This window comes from Limulus polyphemus, unplaced genomic scaffold (assembly GCF_000517525.1).
Source record: "Limulus polyphemus unplaced genomic scaffold, Limulus_polyphemus-2.1.2 Scaffold389, whole genome shotgun sequence".
Classification (NCBI taxonomy): Eukaryota; Metazoa; Arthropoda; class Merostomata; order Xiphosura; family Limulidae; genus Limulus; species Limulus polyphemus.
In genome coordinates, this window is record NW_013665999.1 from 73,978 (window position 1) to 98,162 (window position 24,185).

The 24,185-nt window shown below is 34.5% G+C and overlaps 1 protein-coding gene across 9 annotated transcripts in view; it reads right to left on the reverse strand.

The window, feature by feature from the left end:
• LOC106457898 (voltage-dependent calcium channel type A subunit alpha-1-like) overlaps positions 1–24,185 on the reverse strand; it is a 200,037-nt gene that overhangs the window by 39,365 nt on the left and 136,487 nt on the right. For 5 of the 9 annotated variants that reach the window (XM_022383971.1, XM_022383974.1, XM_022383973.1 and 2 more), the window contains 4 exons: positions 12,961–13,071; positions 3,624–3,707; positions 1,145–1,261; positions 547–612 (listed from right to left, as the gene is read on the reverse strand). In XM_022383971.1, coding sequence (XP_022239679.1) covers positions 547–612; positions 1,145–1,261; positions 3,624–3,707; positions 12,961–13,071 — 378 coding nt within the window. Of the gene's footprint in view, positions 1–546; positions 613–1,144; positions 1,262–3,623; positions 3,708–12,960; positions 13,072–17,636; positions 17,748–24,185 lie in introns of all 9 variants that reach the window. The other 4 variants (XM_022383975.1, XM_022383976.1, XM_022383968.1 and 1 more) reach the window with 1 other exon arrangement.

Consider the following 24,185-nt stretch of genomic DNA (forward strand, 5'->3'; position numbering starts at 1 on the left):
CGGGGTGGAGTTGCTAGCCCCGCGACCCTCAGATTACGAGTCGAGCGCCCTAACCACCTGGCCATGCTGGGCCATCTTTGCAAGAGTTAGTGATCGTTAATACGGCATATTCACTCAGGGTGGAAAAAAAAATCCATTCTAATTTTATTATATTTTAACCCACGAAAGATATGATTAATTATTATTCCAGTAACATTAATGTTTGTCAATTCAACCTTTTTTCAAATAAAATTTTCACCACCAAGACTCACAAAAAAATGCTGTCCAAAAAATTACAAAAGCTATCAAATTAATAGGACCCCTCCAGTGGCCCAGCGGGTGTGTCTGCGGACTCACAACGCTAGAATCCGGGTTTCGATACCTGTGGTGGGCAGAGCACAGATAGTCCTTTGTGTAGCTTTGAGCATAACTACAAACAAACAAATTAATAGGAGTCTTAAAAGCCAATCAGATTACATTCATATATTTTTGAAATATCTTCACAAATGAAACATAGTTAATATTAAAAACATGTGTAGAGTTCTATCTTGTTTTGGAGAACCTTACCTGCATTCCGATGATGGCGTAAATGAAGAAAAGCATGGCAATGAGCAGGCAGACGTAAGGTAAGGCCTAAAATAATGATAAAGACAAAAGGTTGTTGACCCTTTTTAAAAATAATGAAAACTATATACAGAGATGCCAAGCAGACGTTCCTTTTCGTCACCAACATGTTCTCAATGATTACTGATAAACAACCTACAAACGGTTTACAAATTCAGTTACAGTACAGTAACAAAACTTTGGTGTAACATTTTGGAAATAGGATTTTTAACTGAACGGCGCCTTATGCGCGCGTGAGAAAAACCAGCTAAAATCATTGACATATCTCCAAGATTACTAGGAAGAAGATTCCAAATCAGGTGAGCTAGCCCTGCGTGTCCATATATAGGTGTCAGAGGGCATAAGAAAAGAAATATGAAAACAATATCATATTCATATTAAAATTATATTGTAATGGAATTTTGGTAAAGAAAAGTTAAAACTTTCGACCACTGTTTGAGAATATACTGTATACTATAGTCAAACAGAAGTGGTGTGTGTGTGGGGGGGGGGGGCAACCAGAAACACTACCCCCAAGATACGCTATTGAAAACTGACTTACTTTAAAAGACTGAATGAATGTCCATAGCAGAATTCTGATGGTGTAACCCTGTCGAAGAAGCTTGATAAGACGGGCAGCACGAAATAATCTCAAAAAACCCACGTTGAAGAAATTGACCTATAAAGGAACGAAATATATTTTAGTTTTTGAAATCTAAAGAGATAGAGAAAAGACTTTATTATGAAAAAAAATTTCATTTGTATTTTTGATAATCAAATACACATTATGTGGTATTTTTTGTATTTCAAAACGACAACAAAAGACTATTCGCTCAGTTTTCGTAGTGTGACTTTATATTACCTAAGTTATTAGAAACTTAACTCGTTATTTGGTATTGCCAATCTGAATGTCACCTTATACGACATATGGATTAAAGTACCAGGTCAGGCGTAGCAGAGTTCATCATTTCTAACTGCTGGGCGACCAGTTACTAGCGCTCGCCATCTAATTTTTACCAATTAGTAGAATGAACGGTTACTTTTATAACACCCTCACAGATTAAACAGCGAAACAATTTCTGGCGGCAAACAGTTAACTACAAACATGATTATCGACATTCTTCGAGATTTAGAAACTATTAAACTGACATCCAGTACAATACAGACATCGCTCGAGAATGCAAGGTTTAAGAATGCACTTAATCTGAATTTAAACTAAGGCTTCAGTATTTCCAGTACCAGAATACAACAGGTTGAAAATATTCAAGAGACTAGATGTTTAGATACAAGACATATACAGGCTAACAAACTTTTCCTGTACCTACATTTTTATGTCAAAGATTCTCTGTGTTTATTTTTCTTTAGGATATTTGCGGAAAGATACACAAATGCTGTTAGATATATGCGACTGTTTCAGTTTATGTTTAATGCGAGCAGTACCAGATAGATATACATGTATATATAGCGCGGAAGTCATAATTAGTTACTTTTAGAAGCGATATTTTCCGGTCAGTTTGTTTTCGTAACTGTTTACGAATCATACGTTTTGTAAACAAATTGGTATGAATTAGCGATTGCTTACAGTAATATGTTTATTGCGTCACGTTGCTAGAACTTTCCGAGTTTCTCGTTGGTTTATTTGAGTATTATTGCATTAGAATGTCTAGTATTGAGTAGAATATTCTAGACTTCTGTCGGGGTATAAATACGCGTCGAAAAATCATTATTTAGTTTTAGTTCTAAACTGCGTGATTATGAGTTTAGCGATAAAGAGTGTATAGTGGCGATTTTTAAAGTGAAATTACCACAGACTGTATTGTAATATCAGAGTAGAGAAAAATAATTCGTTTTGTCAATTGTGTTCTAAAGTAACTGAACCAGTCTGTGTGGACTTTGAAGAAAAAAGATACAATTATTTTAAAGCTCTGGATACAACTGTAGTAACCAACAATGTAATGAGCATTTGTATATACGTTTGATTGTTTTTAATATATCATTTTTAAACAAGCGAACTGTATTGCTGTTTGTTTATAATTGAAATTTATCGCCAATATGTCACAAACACTTGCAGTAAAGAATCCAACCTACAAAACCAGACAAGTACTATCTGCGCTAGCGATCCATAATTTTGAACTAACAAACTAGAAGAAACGCAACTAGTTAACAGAACCCACCGCCAACTTTTTGGGCCATTCTAATCGAGTAGTTGGATTCGGCCATCGCTGTTAACTTCTCTACACATTATGTCTCAACGTTAAACATGGCCCTGGAATTGCTTAAAAAATGTTTGAAACATCGACGAGCATCTGTATAAAAGTTTGTTAGAATGCCTTCTTAAATATAAAATCTTATCATTCATTCGTACCATGAGCTACAAAAACGTTTTTTGTTGTATTTTTCTGTTGGAGTCAAAATTGAGACCAACAAAGATGCTTCCTGAACTTGAAAACTAAAATATACTCTATGTCACATGTGAAGCTACTTAGAGTTCCCACTCCATCAACAAAAGCTAGAAGGTAATTCGTTCATGATTTTGGAAAGAATGTAGAGGTAATTGTTTAAGAGTAATTTAAGACTCGGCTGAAGTCAAAAACGTATCGCCATCTGGTGGTAAATAGTTGTACCAACAATACTGAAAACCTTTTCCGCTTCCTGTATTTTCTTGTAAGTTAGTACCAATATGTAACGTTCAATAATAGTTCTAAAGAATAACACAGGCAGCTAAGCGTCGAGTAGCCCTTTTAAACAAACTTTCAGGGTTATAACTGTGACATAAATTCAAATTCCAACAATAACTAACTTACTTCATGGTGACTTACTTTCTCTACCACCACCCCTCCTTCATCTAGCACGAATCTAAAAATTATTGTATAAGCCTAGTTGATGTTCCAAAAACTATGAAATTAAATATTGATGAAAATGATTATTGCACAGCAACTATTATTTACTCATAAGTGGCTGTAACTGTGTTGTAATAAGAATATGATTTTTTCACATCATTAAAATGTTTTTTCTGTGCTTCGAACAAAATATAAACTTACCCCTATTTCTATCACCAGTGCGTCCACGACACTTCCAACAACAGTAATAAAGTCGAAGGTGTTCCATCCGTCACGAAAATAATTCTTTAAGATTATGAAAGAAAATGACTGACATCAGGTTTTGGAATTTCAGTGACTTCTACCATGGTTATGTTTAAAGGCATCTAATGTATAAGTATTTTTACTATTACGACCTTTTCACACAGTATTTAAGCACTAAAGCTAGTATTTTAAAGAGTGCTATATTCTATCTTTTTGTACTTTTTAAATTTTCACGTTATACATCATACTTTAACGTTACACGTCATACGTTATATTCATTTCAATAATATTCTCTACTCACATTTGTGTATAGAACTTGTTACAAGACTCATAATTTGCAAAACAACGGCAACAACAAAAAATTATTTGTATTTATTTTAATCAAAATGCTAAATGAACCAAATAAGAAACTTAATCAAATATTAGTTTCAAGAGCAATAAATTCAATCTTTGCACAATATAGAACAAAATTTAGCACAGAACCTTGCTGCATGTGAAATGCTTACACGCTTGCTTTGAACGAACTCGTTTTTTAAATGATCTTAAACGTATATGAATAATTGTTTTCATTTTAAATTAATTTTCGACATAGTAATAAAATAGAAGAAAACGAAACTTAAAATAAAAATATGAGTAAAGTTAACACTTATGTCTTTTCAACACGTAATAAGTGTGATTTTTCAGGTAGCGTGGGTTTCCATTTTATTGGATTTTCAAATGCCTTTTCTTTTGGATTGCTCATGCTCCAGAAAATTGTCCTTCTATCACTATCTACTAGAAATAGAACTTTGTCAGCGTAATTTTAATTTCTAATTCGAAATGTACAACAGACAAACAAATATCTTAAACATTACTTAAAATCTACAGTTAATATGCAAAATGATGCAAATTTCATTTCATAAAACAAGTACATTACAAAATTGCATTACCTGATTTAAAGACGAAGACGACCCCGGAGGTTTATCCTTTGGATTGATTAGATTATTTTTTTATATCATAACCACTATACATGTCAAAGTAATGCACACTCATGTGATTACGTGATACTAATTCAAAACATAAATTTGGTAGACGATGTAGAGTAGGTTATTAAATAAAAAAATAGAGTGTACGATAAAACCACATCGAAAATAAAATTCACAAATTACGACAGATGGCATAGCAAACGTTTAGTGACTAGTTATGTTAAAATAAAAGTATTTATAAACAGCAATATACAATTCTCTTTCAGCTATTAAAAATAATTTCTTCATTACCCAATATCATTACAATTTGGATTACCAGTGCATAACAACGCACTTTTGGAAGGAAAATGCACAAAGTTGAAAGTATTTTACTAGATAATACGATTAAACTAAAACCTCGAGACTTGAATAGCATGACACTAAGTTAAAGAATAACAGTGTTGTTACTACGTCCTTTAAAGTTTTAATAGTAAACAACTAAACCGTGAAACATCACTTTTGTTTCAATAAAGCAAATACTTCTTTAGAAACTAAACATTCAATTTAAATCGTACGAAAAATTCTGTATCTGTTAAATTGGCTATTAATACGTTTATTGCTTTTACTTTGTTTCAGCATTTCGGGCCACGTTACATAAAGGCTGTTTGAACATATACGTTTCTAATTTTGAACTGATAGAATAGTAAGAATAGTGAAAAGTAACCACAGTAAACAACACCAATCTCGAACTTTTGGGCAGATAAGTTTGCCTTCCTTACAGCTTTATATTTACTTTACTTTTCAATAATTTAGCTTCGGTTCATTTCATAGACTGCTATAAACACCTTTAACTACGTTTTTCTTTATTACGGGTTTTATTCTTCGTTTTTGCGAGTTTCTTTGTTTCAACTGGTAAAACCGTGTCATACACTGAACACTCGTAACTGTTTCATACTCTGTACACTATTATAAATACCGTTACTTTATTGTTTACTTTACGTGCAGTTTTATTAAATAAATTACGTTTACGTGAGTTTGTTTGTCTGACCGCGTAATTTTTTTTCAAATAGATCAGGATTTATCGTTTGTTTGTTTTGAATTCATGCAAAGCTACACGATGGCTATCTGCGCTAGCCGTCCCTAATTTAGCAATCATAGACTAGAGGGAAGGCAGTTAGTCAACACCACCCACCGTCAACTCTTTTGCCAAATAGTGCAGTGGTTCTTAACCTTTTTTTTGCTCCATGCCCCACCTCAAAAAATCTGATGCCCCCTTAATATAAAACAAATTTGGTGGTGAAGAGGTATAATAATATAATGTAAAAGTTAGAAATTTACCACAATTTCACACCCAAATGAAAATTTTTTCCTATCGTAGCAAATGATAGAATAAGGAATATTCAAGCGAAGGGCATGAAAACTACCGCAAAAGTTTTGAGGGTCGCGGCTAGTTACAAATACGAAACAGCTGTTGTGTTATATATGTGTGTTTCTATAGTATATATTCAAATAATAACTCACCTTGTATTACTGAGTGATAAATTTTTGTAACTATAGTAACAACAAGTAAAGTACTATAATATCTGTGAGACACCACAATTGTTTTATAAATAAGTGAAAAAAAATAAGTTGAGTTCTGATTTTTTAGGAGTAATATTTCATGAAAAAAAAAACTTTTCACTAATTAAAAAAAAAGATGTAATATCTTGTGGGAATTGCAATTTTTCAGATGGTGTTCAAGCATAAATATTTTGATTAAATTAAAATGAAAAAAAACCTTTCAAGAGGCCGAGTTATGATTCAAATCACTCTCAGCGAACAAGTTACTTAGTACTGACCACAAGTACGCTACCACTGATTGACCCAAGCAAACTGCCACCTTATAAGTGAAATTCTCAGTGTTGACCACAAGCAGTGTCAGTGACTGAACTAATTACTTCTTCAATAATTGATCCATGCAGAGCATTAGTTAAGAAGTGAAATAACCCCATTCTGACCTTAAATGTATAATCTGTGAACAGAGCAAGTTATGCAGTACTGATCCTAATTACACAGTGTGTGAATAAAGGAAATTATGTAGTACTAATCCTAATTACACAGTGCGTGACTAAAGGAAATTATGTAGTACTAATCCTAATTACACAGTGTGTGTGTGTGAATAAGGGAAGTTATGTAGTACTGATCCTAATTACACAGTGTGTGAATAAAGGAAATTATGTAGTACTGATCCTAATTATGCAGTGTGTGAATAAGGGAAATTATGTAGTACTGATCCTAATTACACAGTGTGTGAATAAGGGAAATTATGTAGTACGGATTCTAGTTACACAGTGTGTGAATAAGGGAAGTTATTTAGTACGAATCCTAGTTACACAGTCTATGAATAAAGGAAGTTACGTAGTACAGATCATAATTACAAAGTCTGTGAATAAGGGAAGTTGTGCAATATTTATTGCGAGTACATAGCTAGTGACGAACCAAGTGCGCCTTCAGTTACCGATCCAATGTAAAGCGTCAGTGAACAAGTACTGATCGTAATAACATATAATTGTTTAGAATTTCGCGAGGGATATCTCCGTTAGCCATCTCCAATTTCTTACACTAACGAATAGTGTAATTGACCGTCACATTATAACGCTTCCACGGCTGAAAAGGCAAGTATGTTCGGTGTGACGGGGATTCGAACCCGCGAGTTGAGCGCCCGAACAAATGGTTATCACTAGAAGGCGCTCACAAGTTTCTGTTATGGATTGTTTGGAATTACGCACAAAGCTACAAAATGGGCTATCTGTGCTCTGCTTCGATACCCAGTTTCTAGCGGTGTGAGTCCGCAGACATGTTACTGTGCTACTGGGGAGGGGCGTTATGGGCCAAAGACCTAATAAAGTTTGTTTGTTTGTTACGTTCTTAGGTTTATCAATTCCTTGGTATTTACTTCGATAATTTTGCTTTCTAAATGTAAGCTTTTGTCGGAAAGTACTTTAGAAGAACAAACACTTTATTGTTTGTTTGTTATGGATTTCACGCAAAGCTACACGAGGGCTATCTGCGCTAGCCGTAACCTAATTTAGCAGTGTAAGACTAGAGGGAAGGCAGCTAGTCATCACCACCCACCGCCAACTCTTGGGCTACACTTTTACCAACGCATAGTGGGATTGACCGTCACGTTATAACGCCCCCACGGCTGAAAGGGCGAGCATGTTTGGTGGGACGGGGATTCGAACCCGCGACCCTCATATTGCGAGTCGAGCGCTCTAACCACCTGGCCATGCCGGGCCAACACTTTATTAGTAGCTTATAGAATGGTTAGGTTTTTCTACCATGTTAAATTCCTAAAAAAATGAGATCGAAAGTACAGTTAAAAAAAGAGGTGATTGGAAGCTACCCCTTTATTTTGTCATTTGAAATGGCAGCTACGTTTATATTATGATTTTAATATATATATATATATATATATATATTTTCTTCGTAGTAACTATGCTTAAACGCATCACTTTCTATTCCGATTAAATCTAACAGTTTATTTTTTCATATATTTCAGAGGTTGAATTTCTTAAGTATATTATTGTATTTATATCAATTTGACAATTTTTATTGTTAAAATATATCAAATAAAAAGAAACATTACTCGTCAAAATACTTAGCTTCAGCTTCCGCAAAGGTCTAAACTCAGCTGATATTCGACTTTAACACTTTCTACCCTTTACAAAATATAGTACTGGGCGATAGCATTATTGAATAGCAAAAGATGATCGGTATTTTAGTAATTAAAAGTCTCAAGACGAACTTGAGTTTTGCCGACTAGCGAGTAAATATGGGACATAGGAGTAGGAACATTTATACTCTGAATAATGCAATTCAAAGGCCGGTCTTAACCAATGTTCCCTCTAATTTTTCAATCCATGTGCGGGTTCGTTTTCGTTCGTTTCTGAATTTCGAGCAAAGCTACACGAGGGCTATCTGCGCTAGTCGTCCCTAATTTAGTAGTGAAAGATCCCTCTAATTTTATAATATATGTGCGGATTCGTTTTCGTTCGTTTTTGAATTTCGCGCAAAGATACACGAGGACTATCTGCGCTAGTCGTCCCTAATTTAGCAGTGAAAGGCTAGAGGCAGCTAGTCATCACCAACTCTTGGGCTACTCTTTTACCAACAAATAGTGGGATTGACCATAACATTATATTGCCCCCACGACTAAATGGGCGAGCATGTTTGGTGGGGCGGATTCAAACCCGCGACCCTCAGATTGCGAGTCAAGCGCGCCCTAACCACCTGGCCATGCCGGTCCGTCCCCATGTGCGAATGAATTTTTTTCATGTGCACCGGTATCAAGCCAATGTGCGGATGTGCGCTACCACGTTTTTTTTGGGGGGGGGGTATTTTTATACCATCAACACTATTTAATCTTTAGACCACTTTGCAATGCTACCAGTTGGTTATTTGGGCTTTAGGACTATCGACTGCCAGGGTTCCTAAGGTCGTCAACGTGTTGAGACTCCTCACCATTACTGAGGATGTGCGCGACTGGAAAAATTAAGTGCGCGGCATTTGATTGGTTGTTGTGGGGCCGCGCAACTTAGAGAGAACACTGGTCTTAACAAAAAATAAAATGTTTTTTGAACTTCACGCAAAGCCACTAAACCTATCTGTGCTAGCTGTCTTTAATTTAGAAGCGATAGACTAGAGGAAAGGCAGCTGCTAGTCAACACCACCCATCATCAAATCGTGAGCTACTCATTTACCAACGAAAAGTGGGATTGTACGAAACATTAGAACGACCCCAAAGCTGAAAGAACGAGCCTGTACAGTGACGGGATTCGAAGTCTCGACCCGTAGATTGCGAGTCGAACACTAAAATAAAGGAGAAAACATGGCAAATGTCACAAAACACCCACACACACACTAAAATTTCGTCTTAAGGAGGCAGAATTTTTTAAAACTCGGTTATCCAAGAAATGAAGGAAAAAAGAATAGTTGTAAGATATGAAATAGTATAACTCTACCTTGAAATGATTCAAGTACCTTGTAAATAAATTAAAAATTCCGTATCGATAAGCTTGTAACATAATAAATCAACCATAGATACGAAAGGTAAATTGGAATAACAAGTTATGTATCCAAAAAGTCTAAAATGGAGCGATGATAACAAAAATAGCCACTAGTAGAACAACTGATCCCAAAACCATTATGTTTGGGGGGTGGGATGTGTTATGTGTGTTCATAGTTTATGTTGATTAATATGGTGTGTTTGCTTGTGTGTATGCGCAATGTCTGGTTTTCTTTTACACAGAAACCAAATTTTTATTTCTTGAAATGGTGACTTTGAGCTTTGACCTATTAAACTTAAAACTAATAGGGTTCTTTCTTCCCAACCCTGGAGATTTAAATATGATAGTTATGTATGGAAAGTAGATGTCTACATACAGACATCGTCACCCCCCCCCCTAGCCCCCTCTGGAATTATTATGACATATGTATACATATTTGGTTATACAAATGTGTTTATAATGGTCACATTATTGAACGAAATCAATTATTATTATTGGTTTCCACGAATAAACACAAATAAAAGAAAGGTAAAAAGTATAGCGTTTGAGGCAATGTTTGACAAATTATATATATATATATATATATATATATACCCAAATCTCCGATCAGAACCAAATAGGGATGCTACCAAAGAAACAAAAAACAAACACTAAGTCAGAAGTGGGAATATGTTGTTATTTTTTTGTGCAAAGCTACATAATGAGTTATCTGCGTGCTTTCCACCGCAGAGATTCGAACCCCGGATTTCAGCGCTGTAATTCTCAAACTTACCGCACTGCATGACCCACATAGGAGAAAATGGAAAATATGTTGATATATATAAGTGGTCACACAAATATATATAATTCATGATTATATACGTAGTAAAACATGTAAGATGAGTAATAAACAAAAAACTGTCAATTTTGACAAATATACGAGTTTACATGAAAGTTAGAGTGCAGAATTAATAACAGACAAAAAGTGGGATAACACAGGTTGAATGAAGATGTTACACCTAATCTTGAAAAAGTTAAGACGATAATTTAAGAAAGTTTTGATGATTGTTTGTTTGTTTTGAAGTTAAGCACAAAGCTACACAATGGGCTATCTGTGCTCTGCCCACCACAGGTATCGAAACCAGGTTTCTAGAATTGTAAGTCCGCAAACATACCGTTGTGCCACTGGGGGGGGGGGGCAAGTTGTAATGATTTAGGATCCTCGATCAAACAAAATTGACTAAAGACATGTCACTTCAAACTACGTTATGGAAAGTATTGTCACTTCAAACTACGTTAGGGAAAGTATTGTCACTTCAAACTACGTTAGGGAAAGTATTTTAGATGGTAAACATATATCAAAATTTAAACTTACGTCTCCGAGTCCGAATAAACAGATATCCAAGTATTCAAACAGGTTTAAATAATCAATTCGAGGTGATTGGCAAACAGTGTTGGGTACACCATTATTTCAGGAAGTTCAAATAGGAAAACCGTGGAATAGGATTTACACGTAGCTTAAAAAAAAAATTCGAAATTCGAGCAACTACCAAACAAAACAGGAAACAAGTTAGAAGCATAGGATAACGCCGCCACGAGTTTCAAATACAGAAGTCATGGATAGACTCTGAAAATCTCAGAAATTGCATATAATATCATGACTATAACACTGAATTTGAACTGGAAACTTCATCCTCGTTGTTTTTCAGCGAACATTAAGAACTGTTTCGTGTGGAACAAATAATTATGTAGAAAAGCATGGGATGTAGAAAAAAAGATTTGCCGTGAAGAATTCCAAGAATCTCAGCAATAATAGCCTAAGTAGAATCCGGAGAAACATAATGCAGAGCAGAGAGACTACAGTGTAATGGGTAAAATGAAGTATAATGATTAAAATTTTACATAGTCTGAAAATAATTTAAATCCAAATTTTAACATATTAAACGTTCAAAAGAGCTCTTTCGCCATCTAGTAACCAATGAAAATACTGCATATTATTAAGAACGAATTGGATTGGAATATGATAGTGAACATTTTAACTTGAACAAGGTACAAAAGAAGAGTTGTGCATAGATCAAAGTACAAACTTAAATATATGATAGTTTTACTTTGTTATAATAAGTAGAAAATGTGCAAGAAAGGACGTAATAATCAAATATTTTGAAAATATTTTAACGGCACAAACAATATTTGAAATGATTAACACCAGAAAATGCTGATGCTCATTTGTTTTTAAGTTACAGATCAAACACTGCACGTTAAACCTTAACACATACGTTAAAATATTGGCGATATTAACAAAATATTGAATGAAGCTCTTCCTATATTGAGAAGCTCTGTTATTTAACGCTGGTGTCATGGTTTTTTCATAGTATAGGACATCTGAACGTCAATAGAAATAATGCGAAAGCGTGAACCACGTGCTACTTTATTTGTGTTAAAGAGCAAAGTGCATAATGAGCTATCCTTGTTGTGTCCATCGTGAGAATCGAATTCCAATTTTTAGCGTTATAAGCTCTGTTGTTTACCGCTAAACCACGTGGGGGGGGGGATTAATCACGAGCAATATAATACGGGTTTTCAAGAGTTTGTACTCTAACTTAACAGTATTCAATACTTCCAAGTAAACGTTTATTAATTTTCCCCTTAAAAAATTAACATAAAAAGTAAAAATATAATCAGTTCATGTTGAAGACGAATAAAAATTTACATTATTATTCTTAATCAAACAGAAGGATCAATAATACATCAACATGTTAGAAGTTCACACTGAGTTTTCTTTCGTTACTTACTTGTGATTTGGTCATTTGTGATGAAAAAGAGTTTGTATCAACACTAGCCCTTCCTCGCTTTACTTTGGCATGTTCATAATAAATATACATACATTTTTATATACCATTTAAAATTAATATCTACAACTAGATGTAAGAAGGGATTCTAATTTATTTATTTTTCAGCATCAATTAACAAAATATCTAATTTTAAACAAAGAAATTAAAACAGAGCAACCACATATACATCTTTTTTTTTGCACAATCGAATAAATCGGATATTAGAGGTCTGAACAATGAATTAAAAAATTTTGAACAACTTCTTTTTTAAAAATAGCGAGCTTACTATAAATACTTAAACCGACTCTCTTAAGCCTGGCAAATTTGGTTATGAAGGAAATGAGAAAGTTCTTAATCTGAATGTTGTAACGTCCCATTTTCTAGTACAACTTTATGTATATTTAAGCTTGAGAATGTCGGTTTAGTATATTTTACAAATACACTATATTAGGCTTAGCATGCTCTATATTAGATAAATAGAAAAATATCAAACCTTGCATCCGAAAGCCACAAGTTTGAGGATACATTCGAGTAGGAAGAGTGTTGTGAAAGCCTCGTTCATGTAGCTTAAAATGTCAAGGTACAAATTGCCTGCCTTGTAGTACTACAACGGCGGGAAGGACGAAGGAAGAATGAGAGAAAACAAGAAAAATCGGGGTGGCAGGAATCAAAACTATAACCAAATTTCACAAAAATATATTTAGGGTTGGAGGGTTTAAGGTGAGAGACTGCAACCATTTAATACCAAGCAGCCGTATTTTCTTTAATATTTTATTATTATTTAGTTGATTAACTGGAGTAACCGATCGGAAAGTGTAAGGTAAAATCAACGTCTAAAACTGTACCACTTTAGATTTATTTTGAAATGATTGTATGTCTTAAAGAATAAAATTCATTTGAAACTCACTTGGAATTTCTCATTAGCACACCACCATTCAACTAAGAGGTGGATAGCTAATCATCATTTTTATTTTTTACAAAGTGTTAACCTCGTATATTTTAGCTTTATTTTTGTTTAAAAGGAGGGTGGCATGCACTCCCCGTAGTTTAAAACCTCGGCTAAAACACCATCATGCTACGTGTTAGTTTCAACATGAGATAAAAGTCAACATACTCTGCTAGGCCTAGCCAATCAATCCTTCACTAATGTATAGGACTTTTTGGTTGGCCTGGCGTGTGCTCGGTGTTACTTGGAAGCTATGCACCAGACAGGCGGTAACATGCTCATGTGGGATGCAGTCAAAGGAACAAGCAACGTAACTAAAAAAAAAAAACAAACAAAACGAAACAAAACTTCATTTTGCATCATTTAACCATGGCACGCTTTGTGTTAATGTTTTCTCACGCGCTGTGAAAAAGCGTTAACTACAAATCATTTCACACAGCACTGTGATCTAAAACTATTAATATAGCTATTGAAAAAATAGAGAGAAAGTCTACAAACATTTTTTTAAAACTTAACACCTAATCTGTAAATTGCCGACAAACAAGTGATTTTAATTTTTCAAACAGAAATATTTTTGTTAACTTTGTTACTTCGGTATTTCATTGAATAATATAATAATTAGATTATAATGCCAAACCAAAGAACTAATTAAAGATAATCAATACTGCTTTTTTTTTTTTGTTATCAAGGTCTAGACGTAGACTCCTTGTTGAAAATTTTAAGGTCATATATTCACTCATTGTTGAAAAATGTTAAAGCCATATTTCACTCATAATATCATGACCAAGCTATCATGATGCCGCTATACAAAATCTCAGACCAATTAAATTGGCAAGACAGTTTGTTTCACCATTCACGTTTTAGTAGGCATATCACATGCAGCAGTCTCTAAACCTGGTTGGCTAAGGTACAGACCTAATAAACTGAAAATATAATTTAACACATGGTCTCAAAACCGTTATTGCTTCTTTTGCTGTTCTTTTATAAAATATATACTGCTCTCGTTATCAGGCAAGTTCAAATTAAAAGTCATTGTGCTGAAATCAAAAACATGCTTTTAAGAGCAACTTTCAATGAAAGTTGTATAAAATCATTGTCAAAAATGTCACTTCAAATTGTGTTTAACTCTTTGAAAGAACCATCTTCATTTTCAACTGAAATACTCTAGTTTGTATTTGTTTGTCTTAATTAGGTTTTTCTTATTCAAAGAGTTAAGTTCCTGAGAGAGATAATATCCTCGTTGTTTTTCCGCGCTTGCATTTCATAATAAAAAATGTAACAAGTAAAATTCAATTTGTAAAATAACAAAAGTCAGAAAACTACGCCATCTTTCGTTTCTTTTCCTCTACACTACACATATTTACTAGTAAAATATGCCAAAGTTACTCTTTACTACAGAAATGAATAAAGCCGTCCCAGTGATCTCACCACTGGGTGTCATGATGTTTATTACTGAACTATATTTTACTCTAAGACATCAGATGGAAGATAGAAATTAAAAGCCAGAACGAAGAAGTATTAAGCCTACCATGTTTTCTGCTGTTGTAAAGAATAAAATAATGTTTCTGTAATTTCTGTCCTTAGAAGGATTCCCTTATCACTAAAATGACAAAATTACGTGGACTTTATGATTTGTTTGTTCGTGTGTTAAGCACAAACTACACAATGGGTTACCTGTGCTCTGCCCATAGCGAGTATCGAAACCCGATTTTTAGCGTTGTGAGCCCTCTGACGTACGAATGAGCCACCGAATGGGGAGGGAGGTGGTGGTTTTATGACGACTTTTAAGAAGCGCAATTGCTTGTGCCGACGCGCTTCGATAACCGATTGACGTTTCTTCTTCTGTTAACGGACGACGTTGTTCCTTCTATAATAAAGCTAGGTACCTCTAATTTACAGACAACTACTATGGACTCTCCGATTCACAGCTGATGCACGCCAAGCATGATCAGGCCATAATTAAGGTCATATTGAACATAAATATTGTTAGAACCTCTTCTAAAAGTATCTATCTCATTTGGGTAAAAAGAAGTGTAACATGTCTGAACTTGTGCTACTCAAGGCTGATTAATCAGGGAATAGTTTAAAAGAGTAGTCAGGTGAGTGGCCTGCGATGGAAAAATGGCATTAGTTGTTGAAGAACGTGGCATTTAAGTTGGGATAAAGAGCGATGTGAGGTTTTCAGACGAGACATCCAGTGTGGAGAGAAGGCAAAATTCCATGTCGGAGCAACAAGAAGGAAGATTTGTTTGGAGTTAAGCACAAAGCTACACAATGGGCTATCTGTGCTCTGCCCACCACGGGTATCGAAACCCCGTTTCTAGCGTTGTAAGTCCACAGACATACATCGCTGTACCGATAAAGTGACCGAAAAGCAGAGATGAAACTGTCCACTTCGGACGCAACAGATATCTATTTGATGAAAATTGAAGTTAGCTTACACTTCTAAATAACGACGAAGTAACATGCATTAGTTTTCCAATGTTAATTTGTCCTTATATAATTTCTATACGTAAAGCCTGGACAGCTCATTTACAGCAGTAATAAAAAAAAGATTTTGTGCACGAGACGAGTAGAGAATAATCCAGAAGCTATCCATGCGGAGGCAAAACGAAGAGAAAAAGAGCTGATACATCACAGGTGCCGACTTTTACGTTTCCCGAGACGGGTGGTGGAACCAAGAGCAGGGTTGTAAGTTGGCCCAATAATTCCGGAACACAATGAGATATGACAGGTTTTTAAATTTACCTCAAACTGAAATTAATTGATACATAACCATAGTAACAACCGAGGCAGCGTTTCGAAGTATGCAGCGGTGATTCGGTATCAACAAATTCATATCTAACTATTAAATTTCGGAGAGTTCCCCCCGCTCTGCATCTCTAAAGACATCATATAACAAAAATGATAATATAAGTACTCCGAGAACTAGGCACCGCCCTTTCCACAGAGAGGGTTTAGAAACCATAGGATCGCATGTACTCGGCGTCTGTGTTTATGGGTGAAAAATCCAGAAATGAGAGGCTTAAGTCACTCTCAGTAACAGAGAGAGGACGCTATTCGGGACAGTAGCAAAACTTCACATCTTATCGGTGAACTAGAAACAAATCATAAGAAGACAGAAAAGGAGAATTATTCCAAGCTCGGCAAATTAAAACATCGCATTTAACCTTAACTGCATGTCAGATAAAAAAAATCTAAAAAAAAACCATGTAAAATGCAAAAGCACAACAAAATTGAGCAACAAGAAACAAACGTTGTGAGATTACAAAACAAGTTAGTTGATACAATCCGTTGTAAAACGTTGTCGGAGAAGATTAATTTCCTGAAGAAAGCGATTAATGATCGTTCACAACAAACAAACAAATAATGATAAAAGGCCTTTGGTATCCTGGAGTTGCTGTTAATAGCCGAGTTGTTGCATGCTTCTTAGACTATGTCGTATGTATGTGTGGATGACGATGTTGTTTTTGGTTTGGGAAGGCAGCTAGTCATCACCAACCACCGCCAACTCTTGGGCTACTCTTTTACCAACGAATAGTGGGATTGACCGTCACATTATAACGCCCCCACAGCTGAAAGGGCGAGCATAGTTGGTGTGACTGGGATTCGAACCAACGACCCACAGATTACGAGTCGAGCACCCTAAACACCTGGCCATACCGGACCATGTTGTTTTTGATGCCAAAACGCGACTAAAACATATTTAACTCCAAAGTTAAGTAACAAATATCGATTAAGGATTTCTCCGTTCTAGAGCGACTGTAAATGTGTTATAGAAAAAAAAAGGAATTAAAATCATACAGTTATTAATTCACTTTTAGCATTTACCATACATCGAAAAGAATAATAGTTGAGAGAAGAAGATGCTAATTTGATGTTTTTCTCTAAGATTAAAAAAATATATAAGTAGATACTCTGATCTGGACATGAAATTAGTTACTGGATATTTAACTTGATATACAACAGAACAAAAATAAAGCAATGTATGTTCCATCTATAAAGAAACTGAAACAATGTTTTATACACATATTTATAAGGATTTTTTTTTTTTGTAAACACACGTAACTATTCAGCCTGAACTACAAGAGGCAAAAGCAAATGAGGCTGTTTCATATAGCTAAATATATACAACTAATAAAGAACAAACACATACTGACAGAGGATATTATCTTCTACTCAGTAGGAATTACACAAACACCTTTACTACACCCTTTTCTTACCCTGACTCCAAATGCAGCCAACTTCATTAAACATTCAACAGTAAAGAAAGCAGTGAAGGCAGCGTTCATGTAGTGCAGCAAACTCTTGAGAAGATTGCTTTGATTGTAAAACTAGAAACAGGGCGAGACACAAGAGCAAGGAAAAAAAAAGCAAGACAAATAAGATATTTCTGTAAGTGTATAAACAATGGTGTCACCACTCTGAACAAATATATTACTACATAAACATAAACACAAACACAACTTCAAAATACATTTATGAAACTAAAATGTAATGAAAAAATCAAAAGTGAAAGTCTGAAATAAATAACAGACTTATAACGAAAAGTTAAGAAAACACGTTAGATTGTTATAATGTTAATAATGCCTTATTTGCATTTAACCTCCAGTCTACGAGTCAATGAGATTGAACTTGGGGGACTGGGCGGGTTACAGAGAAGTGTCAGGGTTAGATCCACAATTAAAGTACTTTGATAAAGGTCTTGATCTTTAACGCCAAACGAAGTGACCTCTCAACGATGTTCGACCACGAAGTTTAGGGGCTAACTGGCTGTGTTCCTCTTGCACAAAATAGTAAAAGTGTTCATGTTTAGGCAGTTACCAGACTTAGCCAGCCACCTTACACTAAATAGCAAACAAGCATTGTTTAACCTTCCTCGACCATTTCTATCAACAGAACTCGCGAAAACCGGGGAGGATCCAGATCTCGCATTGCCAACAAGTATGGCCGGCCATATTGTGTTTTGTGGGAGATTGGATGGGGAGGGGGCGAGTTTTACTCCCTCATAGCTTATAAGCTAGTGCGAATTCGGCCATATTGGAGGATAATTCAGATTCCAGATATTGCAAAGAGCCCAAATCTCTATGCAGAATATATATATAAGGAGTACTGGAAAGCTTTGTTTGGAAACCCACCAAATATATCTCCCTAACTCACAGACTGGGTGTTAACATTATTTTCAACGCTTAAAAATGATTTATACAGCTATAATAATAGTAATAATTTGTGCTTTTTTAATCTAGGAGAGGATAAATTCGGAAGTTGATATATTTTCCATTAAAACGTTTTCTTACGTCAATGTAGGCCAGCATTATTAACATGGAATTACTACTGTGTAAAAAGTGATAAAAAAACAAAACTAGGACTAAGTTATGTGCAAGTTTAAGCTTTTGTTTTTACCAGAAACCCCGATGAAAAAACATACAAAATGTGTTCAAGAAAATAAACAAGATGAACACTATTTGTGTATGCACAGTCATACCAAAATGATTACGCTTACTTAAAAAACAGAATGCTGAATTTTATTTTACCGGAAATAAGAACACCAGTATTCTTTTCCTAATTAAATTCGATGACAAAATGTATTGATCTATACTGTCCAATTGCGTGCGATTTCATTGAAGGATTGAGACGAGGAGTTTTAGTTGATTTCTATTTATCTAAAAGAAAACTCCATACAGAAGCATTAAATTAGCATAAAAATTACAAAATTATTTTTTCAAAAACAGTTAATTGCAGGGAACTATAATATAAGACACAACTGTATTATCACCCAATCTGAAGAACAGTTGTGAAGGATTTAAACTTTTGTACTAATAAACATTTAAAATGTCCTTAGACAAGGGTGGTCCAACCTTCTACTTATGAAAAGCACGGACCTTAAAGGATGGTAACATTGGAAGGCATAACCTTTACTTGTATAACTTACTGGAAAGGGTTTTTCTATTAAAATTCAGTAAAGAGTAATAGTGTATAAATAGAAACTTTGACACGTGATTCGTAATAAGCGCGCGGGCCTAATACTCAGTCGTGAGGCTGCATGGATGCTGCCTGATGATCGCCCCCCTGGACCATGCTGACCTAAATATAATTATCTTGCTGCATGTTTTTACTTTAAATATTACTTGCAGCTTGACATGGGGAATTATTATTAGCTTTTAATCCAATTCTGTTTCATGGCCAAGCCTGGAGGCTTCTTTGATTAAACTTAACTTTTAACTGTGAGCACGTGATCAGCTAGCACAAGCAAGAGACGCAGAAAAATGATGAAATGTGGCACTGTGGGTGAGCAGAAAAACAACACTGTTCATTCAACATTTACACGGTTCGTTTCTCATGCCAGTCACACATTCTCTCTCAAAAATACATGCTTTTTCATCGTTATGACTCGATAGTTTCCCGACAGGTTTAATTGCTGAGGCTATTCCACAATCAACCAGATTATTAATTTATACTCCATTAATATCACACCTAAGATTAAACTATATGTAATTTGGTTTATTTGTCAAAACACAGTATCATTAAATTGGGAATATTATCCTAACCCTATTATTTTAGCTATCGTAACGTATCTGTATATTCTTCTGATCATGAAATAGCCTTTCAAGCATTCAACCAAAACAAAACAAATTAAGTCTAGTGCTCAAAACTAGTCTAGCATGCAACATAGTATACTAGCTGGAAGTCCATTCAAAAGTACTTCTTCTCAAAATTATTCATGGTGGACTCAAGTTTAGGAGCTACATACTCAAGAACGATCTGTTTTCGACATTCGGCGCTCTTGCAATGTACAGGTATATGAATGTTTGATTAAAAAACAACAACACATCTACACTATGATAGTTCACTTTTCCCGCTCATTAGATACTCGCGCACTTCTCTCGTGAAATTGTTACTTAATAAGTAGGTTTTCTGCGGTGATCAACTTTTAATCGAAAATAACACGTCGTTGATAAACATTAAGTATACGAGTTGATATTTAACATGTACATATGTGTGTGTATGCTAATGTCGAAAATTCCATTTTATAGTTAGAAATGTAAACATGGTCTTCAACTGATTTGTCACTCTGTTTGTTTGTTTTACAGCAAAGCCACATCTTCTGTGTCCACCACGGGAAATTGAACCCTGGATCTTAGCGTTGTAATTCCGTAAACTTACACCACCGGTGGACCTGATACGTTTCACTAACATATGTATATAAATCAAAGTGTACCTAAGATTACACGCATTATTATCACTTGTTATTGTGTCAATATTATAACCGTTAGTTTTACCAACAAACAGGGGTACGGTAATTATACTTTATATTGAAAATTGTTTGTGTATTCTTGAAAAATAAAAGAAGATCTGGCAGAAATTTCATGAGATACGAAATAAAGCATAATTGATATTTGTAACCGTAGTAACCCCCTAGCTTTTAGATTATTGTGGGATCTTACTGAAACTTTTATTATTTATCAGTAGAAAGCTTTTCTTTATGTCTACTACACTGGAACTGTTACAGCTCATCATTCCACACCCGAACTTCAACACTACGAACATAATACTTTGAATATGTTGATTCTGCAAAAGATGGATTATCAAAATGATCCGACGGTAAAGACCTTAAGTAGTATATAAAAAAAAACATACTATTACAGTCAGAATTCGTTAATTATCTGGCTTAGAATGTTTAAACACCAGAATCGCCACATATTTTTCACAAAGGTAATGCAAAAGCTGTCAACCGAAGCCAGGAAACTTTTACCACAAGCCAAGCAACTCTCACGTCTACTGATTATTTCACCTGCATCTTCAACTCAAGCAGAATTCACTGTTTCAGTAACCCTCCACCGACTGAAAACCAGCAGGCATAGAACATTGACATAAAGTAGACTGAACTCCGTAGCAGTTTGTCACACGCACCGAGTTATTCTGGATGAGATCGATCCTGGTTTAATTGGGAAATGATTCAAGTTCCAAATCAGGAGAAACAGATTTGGGAAATATTAAGGTGAGTAACATTATATCTTTTCAAATCGTAAAATATCAATGTGTAGTAATATTTGTAACTTTTGATAAGTCAATGTATATTTAAAATCAATGTTATTTTGTAAGAAGGTAATAACTTTTGTCCTCCTCCACCTTAGAATAGAGATCGAGGCCCTTTTATTTGTTTGTGTTGCAGATGTTTACTTAAATACGAATCCTGGTGTGTAAAATTACTACAATATTAATGGGAACTTATGATAAAAAACAGCTTGTTTAACACATTTTTTAATATACAAGATTATGACACAGTTCTAGGAATTGTGTTTTAGTTTACAAGATTATGATACAATTCTACACAGTGTGTGGTAGAATGCTTTAGTTTACAAGATTATGATACAACTCTACACAGTGTGTGGTAGAATGCTTTAGTTTACAAGATTAAGAGTGTTAAGTGTATTAATTTTATCATGTTGAGGGCATATTTCGAAATTTAATATCAACTTTATCAAATGTTCTTAATATATTTATACGGGCACTTTTCATAAATTTATTCTGTCATATATAGAAACGAAATTATATTATTTGATTTTACATTGAATACAAAACATACTGTACAATTAGAATATATATATATATATATATCGCCCTTTTTCCGGAAAGCCTTGAACTTGAAGTTGGCTGGAATAAAGTATAAGTTTACCAAATTACTTAGAACATGACAACTGTTTTTCAACTTCCTTATCATTCGTTGTCCACAACGTCTTCTGAAAACGGCAATCATCCATCAATTTGAACATCGAATTCCGCCCATGATACGATTTGCGCCATTCTTCACTTACAGTCACCAATTTGTCAACATGGCTTGATGGAATACATACTCAACTGACTGAAACCAGAATGTTATCTACCAGAGTTCTCCAACACGAACACCATTAGCTATGTGTTCACGAGCTGATATGACGCAAGGAATATATTTCGTAATAATAAATACGTCTCTTAAGCCGCATGGGTGTTAGCGGATTTGCTGTTTAAATGTTCCTATTTACCCATACAAATTATACAAATGTCATACAGCAGGAGGCTTTTCCCTATCAACCATCAGCTGGTGTAATTATGGGTAAAACATCAGCGAGAATGTTGTTTTTATTATAGTGTGTGAAAGTTTCATCTTCTTATCGTTTACCATTTATTTCTCTAGCTCTCGAACTTTTAAAGGTTGAATACTTCTTGTGGTAGACTGAGTTTCAATTTACAAGATTATAACAAAGTTCTGGAAAGCGTGGATTTCGTAAACTGAAACCCAAATTACCACACTGTCCAGAATCGTCATTAATTTCGTCAACTGAAAAACAAATTACCACACTATCTAGAATCGTGTCATTAATTTCGTAAACTGGAACACAAATTACCACACTATCCAGAATCATGTCATTAATTTCGTAAACTGAAAAACAAATTACCACACTATCTAGAATCGTGTCATTAATTTCGTAAACAGAAACACAAATTACCTTACTGTCCAGAATCGTCATTAATTTCGTAAACAGAAACACAAATTACCTTACTGTCCAGAATCGTCATTAATTTCGTAAACAGAAACACAAATTACCTTACTGTCCAGAATCGTCATTAATTTCGTAAACAGAAACACAAATTAGCACACTATCCAGAATCGTGTCATTAATTTCGTAAACAGAAACACAAATTAGCACACTATCCAGAATCGTGTCATCAATTTCGTAAGCTGAAACTCAGTCTACCAAACACTTTTCAGAACTTTGCCATAATCTTGTAAGCTAAAACAGTCTACCAAACACTTTTCAGAACTTTGCCATAATCTTGTAAGCTAAAACAGTCTACCAAACACTTTTCAGAACTTTGCCATAATCTTGTAAGCTAAAACAGTCTACTGAATGACATGATTCTGGATAGTGTGGTAATTTGTGTTCCAGTTTACGAAATTAATGACACGATTCTGGACAGTGTGGTAATTTGTGTTCCAGTTTACGAAATTAATGACATGATTCTGGATAGTGCGGTAATTTGTGTTCCAGTTTACGAAATTAATGACACGATTCTAGATAGTGTGGTAATTTGTTTTTCAGTTTACGAAATTAATGACGATTCTGGACAGTGTGGTAGTTTGTGTTTCAGTTTTAATCATTATTTCACAGTTATGAAATGTATATTGAAGTTTGTAAACTTTAAATGGTATTGGAAAGTACCTTGCACTCAAATGTGTCTGCCAACTTTAAGAGCTAGGTAAGTCATTTCATATACGAGTAAAACATATCTTTTTTAGGCTATGGTGTTATATTTGGATTTAAAATGACAAGGCAGAAGGAATCACTCAACTGATATGTGAGACAATTAAATCACTATTTTTTATGTAAGTGTAAATATCTGAAACATAAGGTTAATATTTAATCCTTTCAAAAATATTTATAAAAATAGATTTCAGTTAAATATGCTTTTTATTAGTAGTTGGAAGATGAATTATCACAGTGTAGACAACAATTATATTAAACCTGTTTCTAAAGCACTTTACATACTTCGACTCCAGAGTTTGAAACAATCATTTTACGCTTATATATATTTATTTTAATTATCACAAAGTTTATGTGAAATAAAAATCTAAAAATCTATCTACAATAGATCTCAAAGATATTTATTAACCTTGTATGGAAAAGAATTTTCACTAATGCAATTACTGTATCTAACTAGATTAAAAAATTAACAGTCTTAGATTTCTTTGTCAAGAGTCATGTAAGACTTTTTTCAAACATATTTTACAC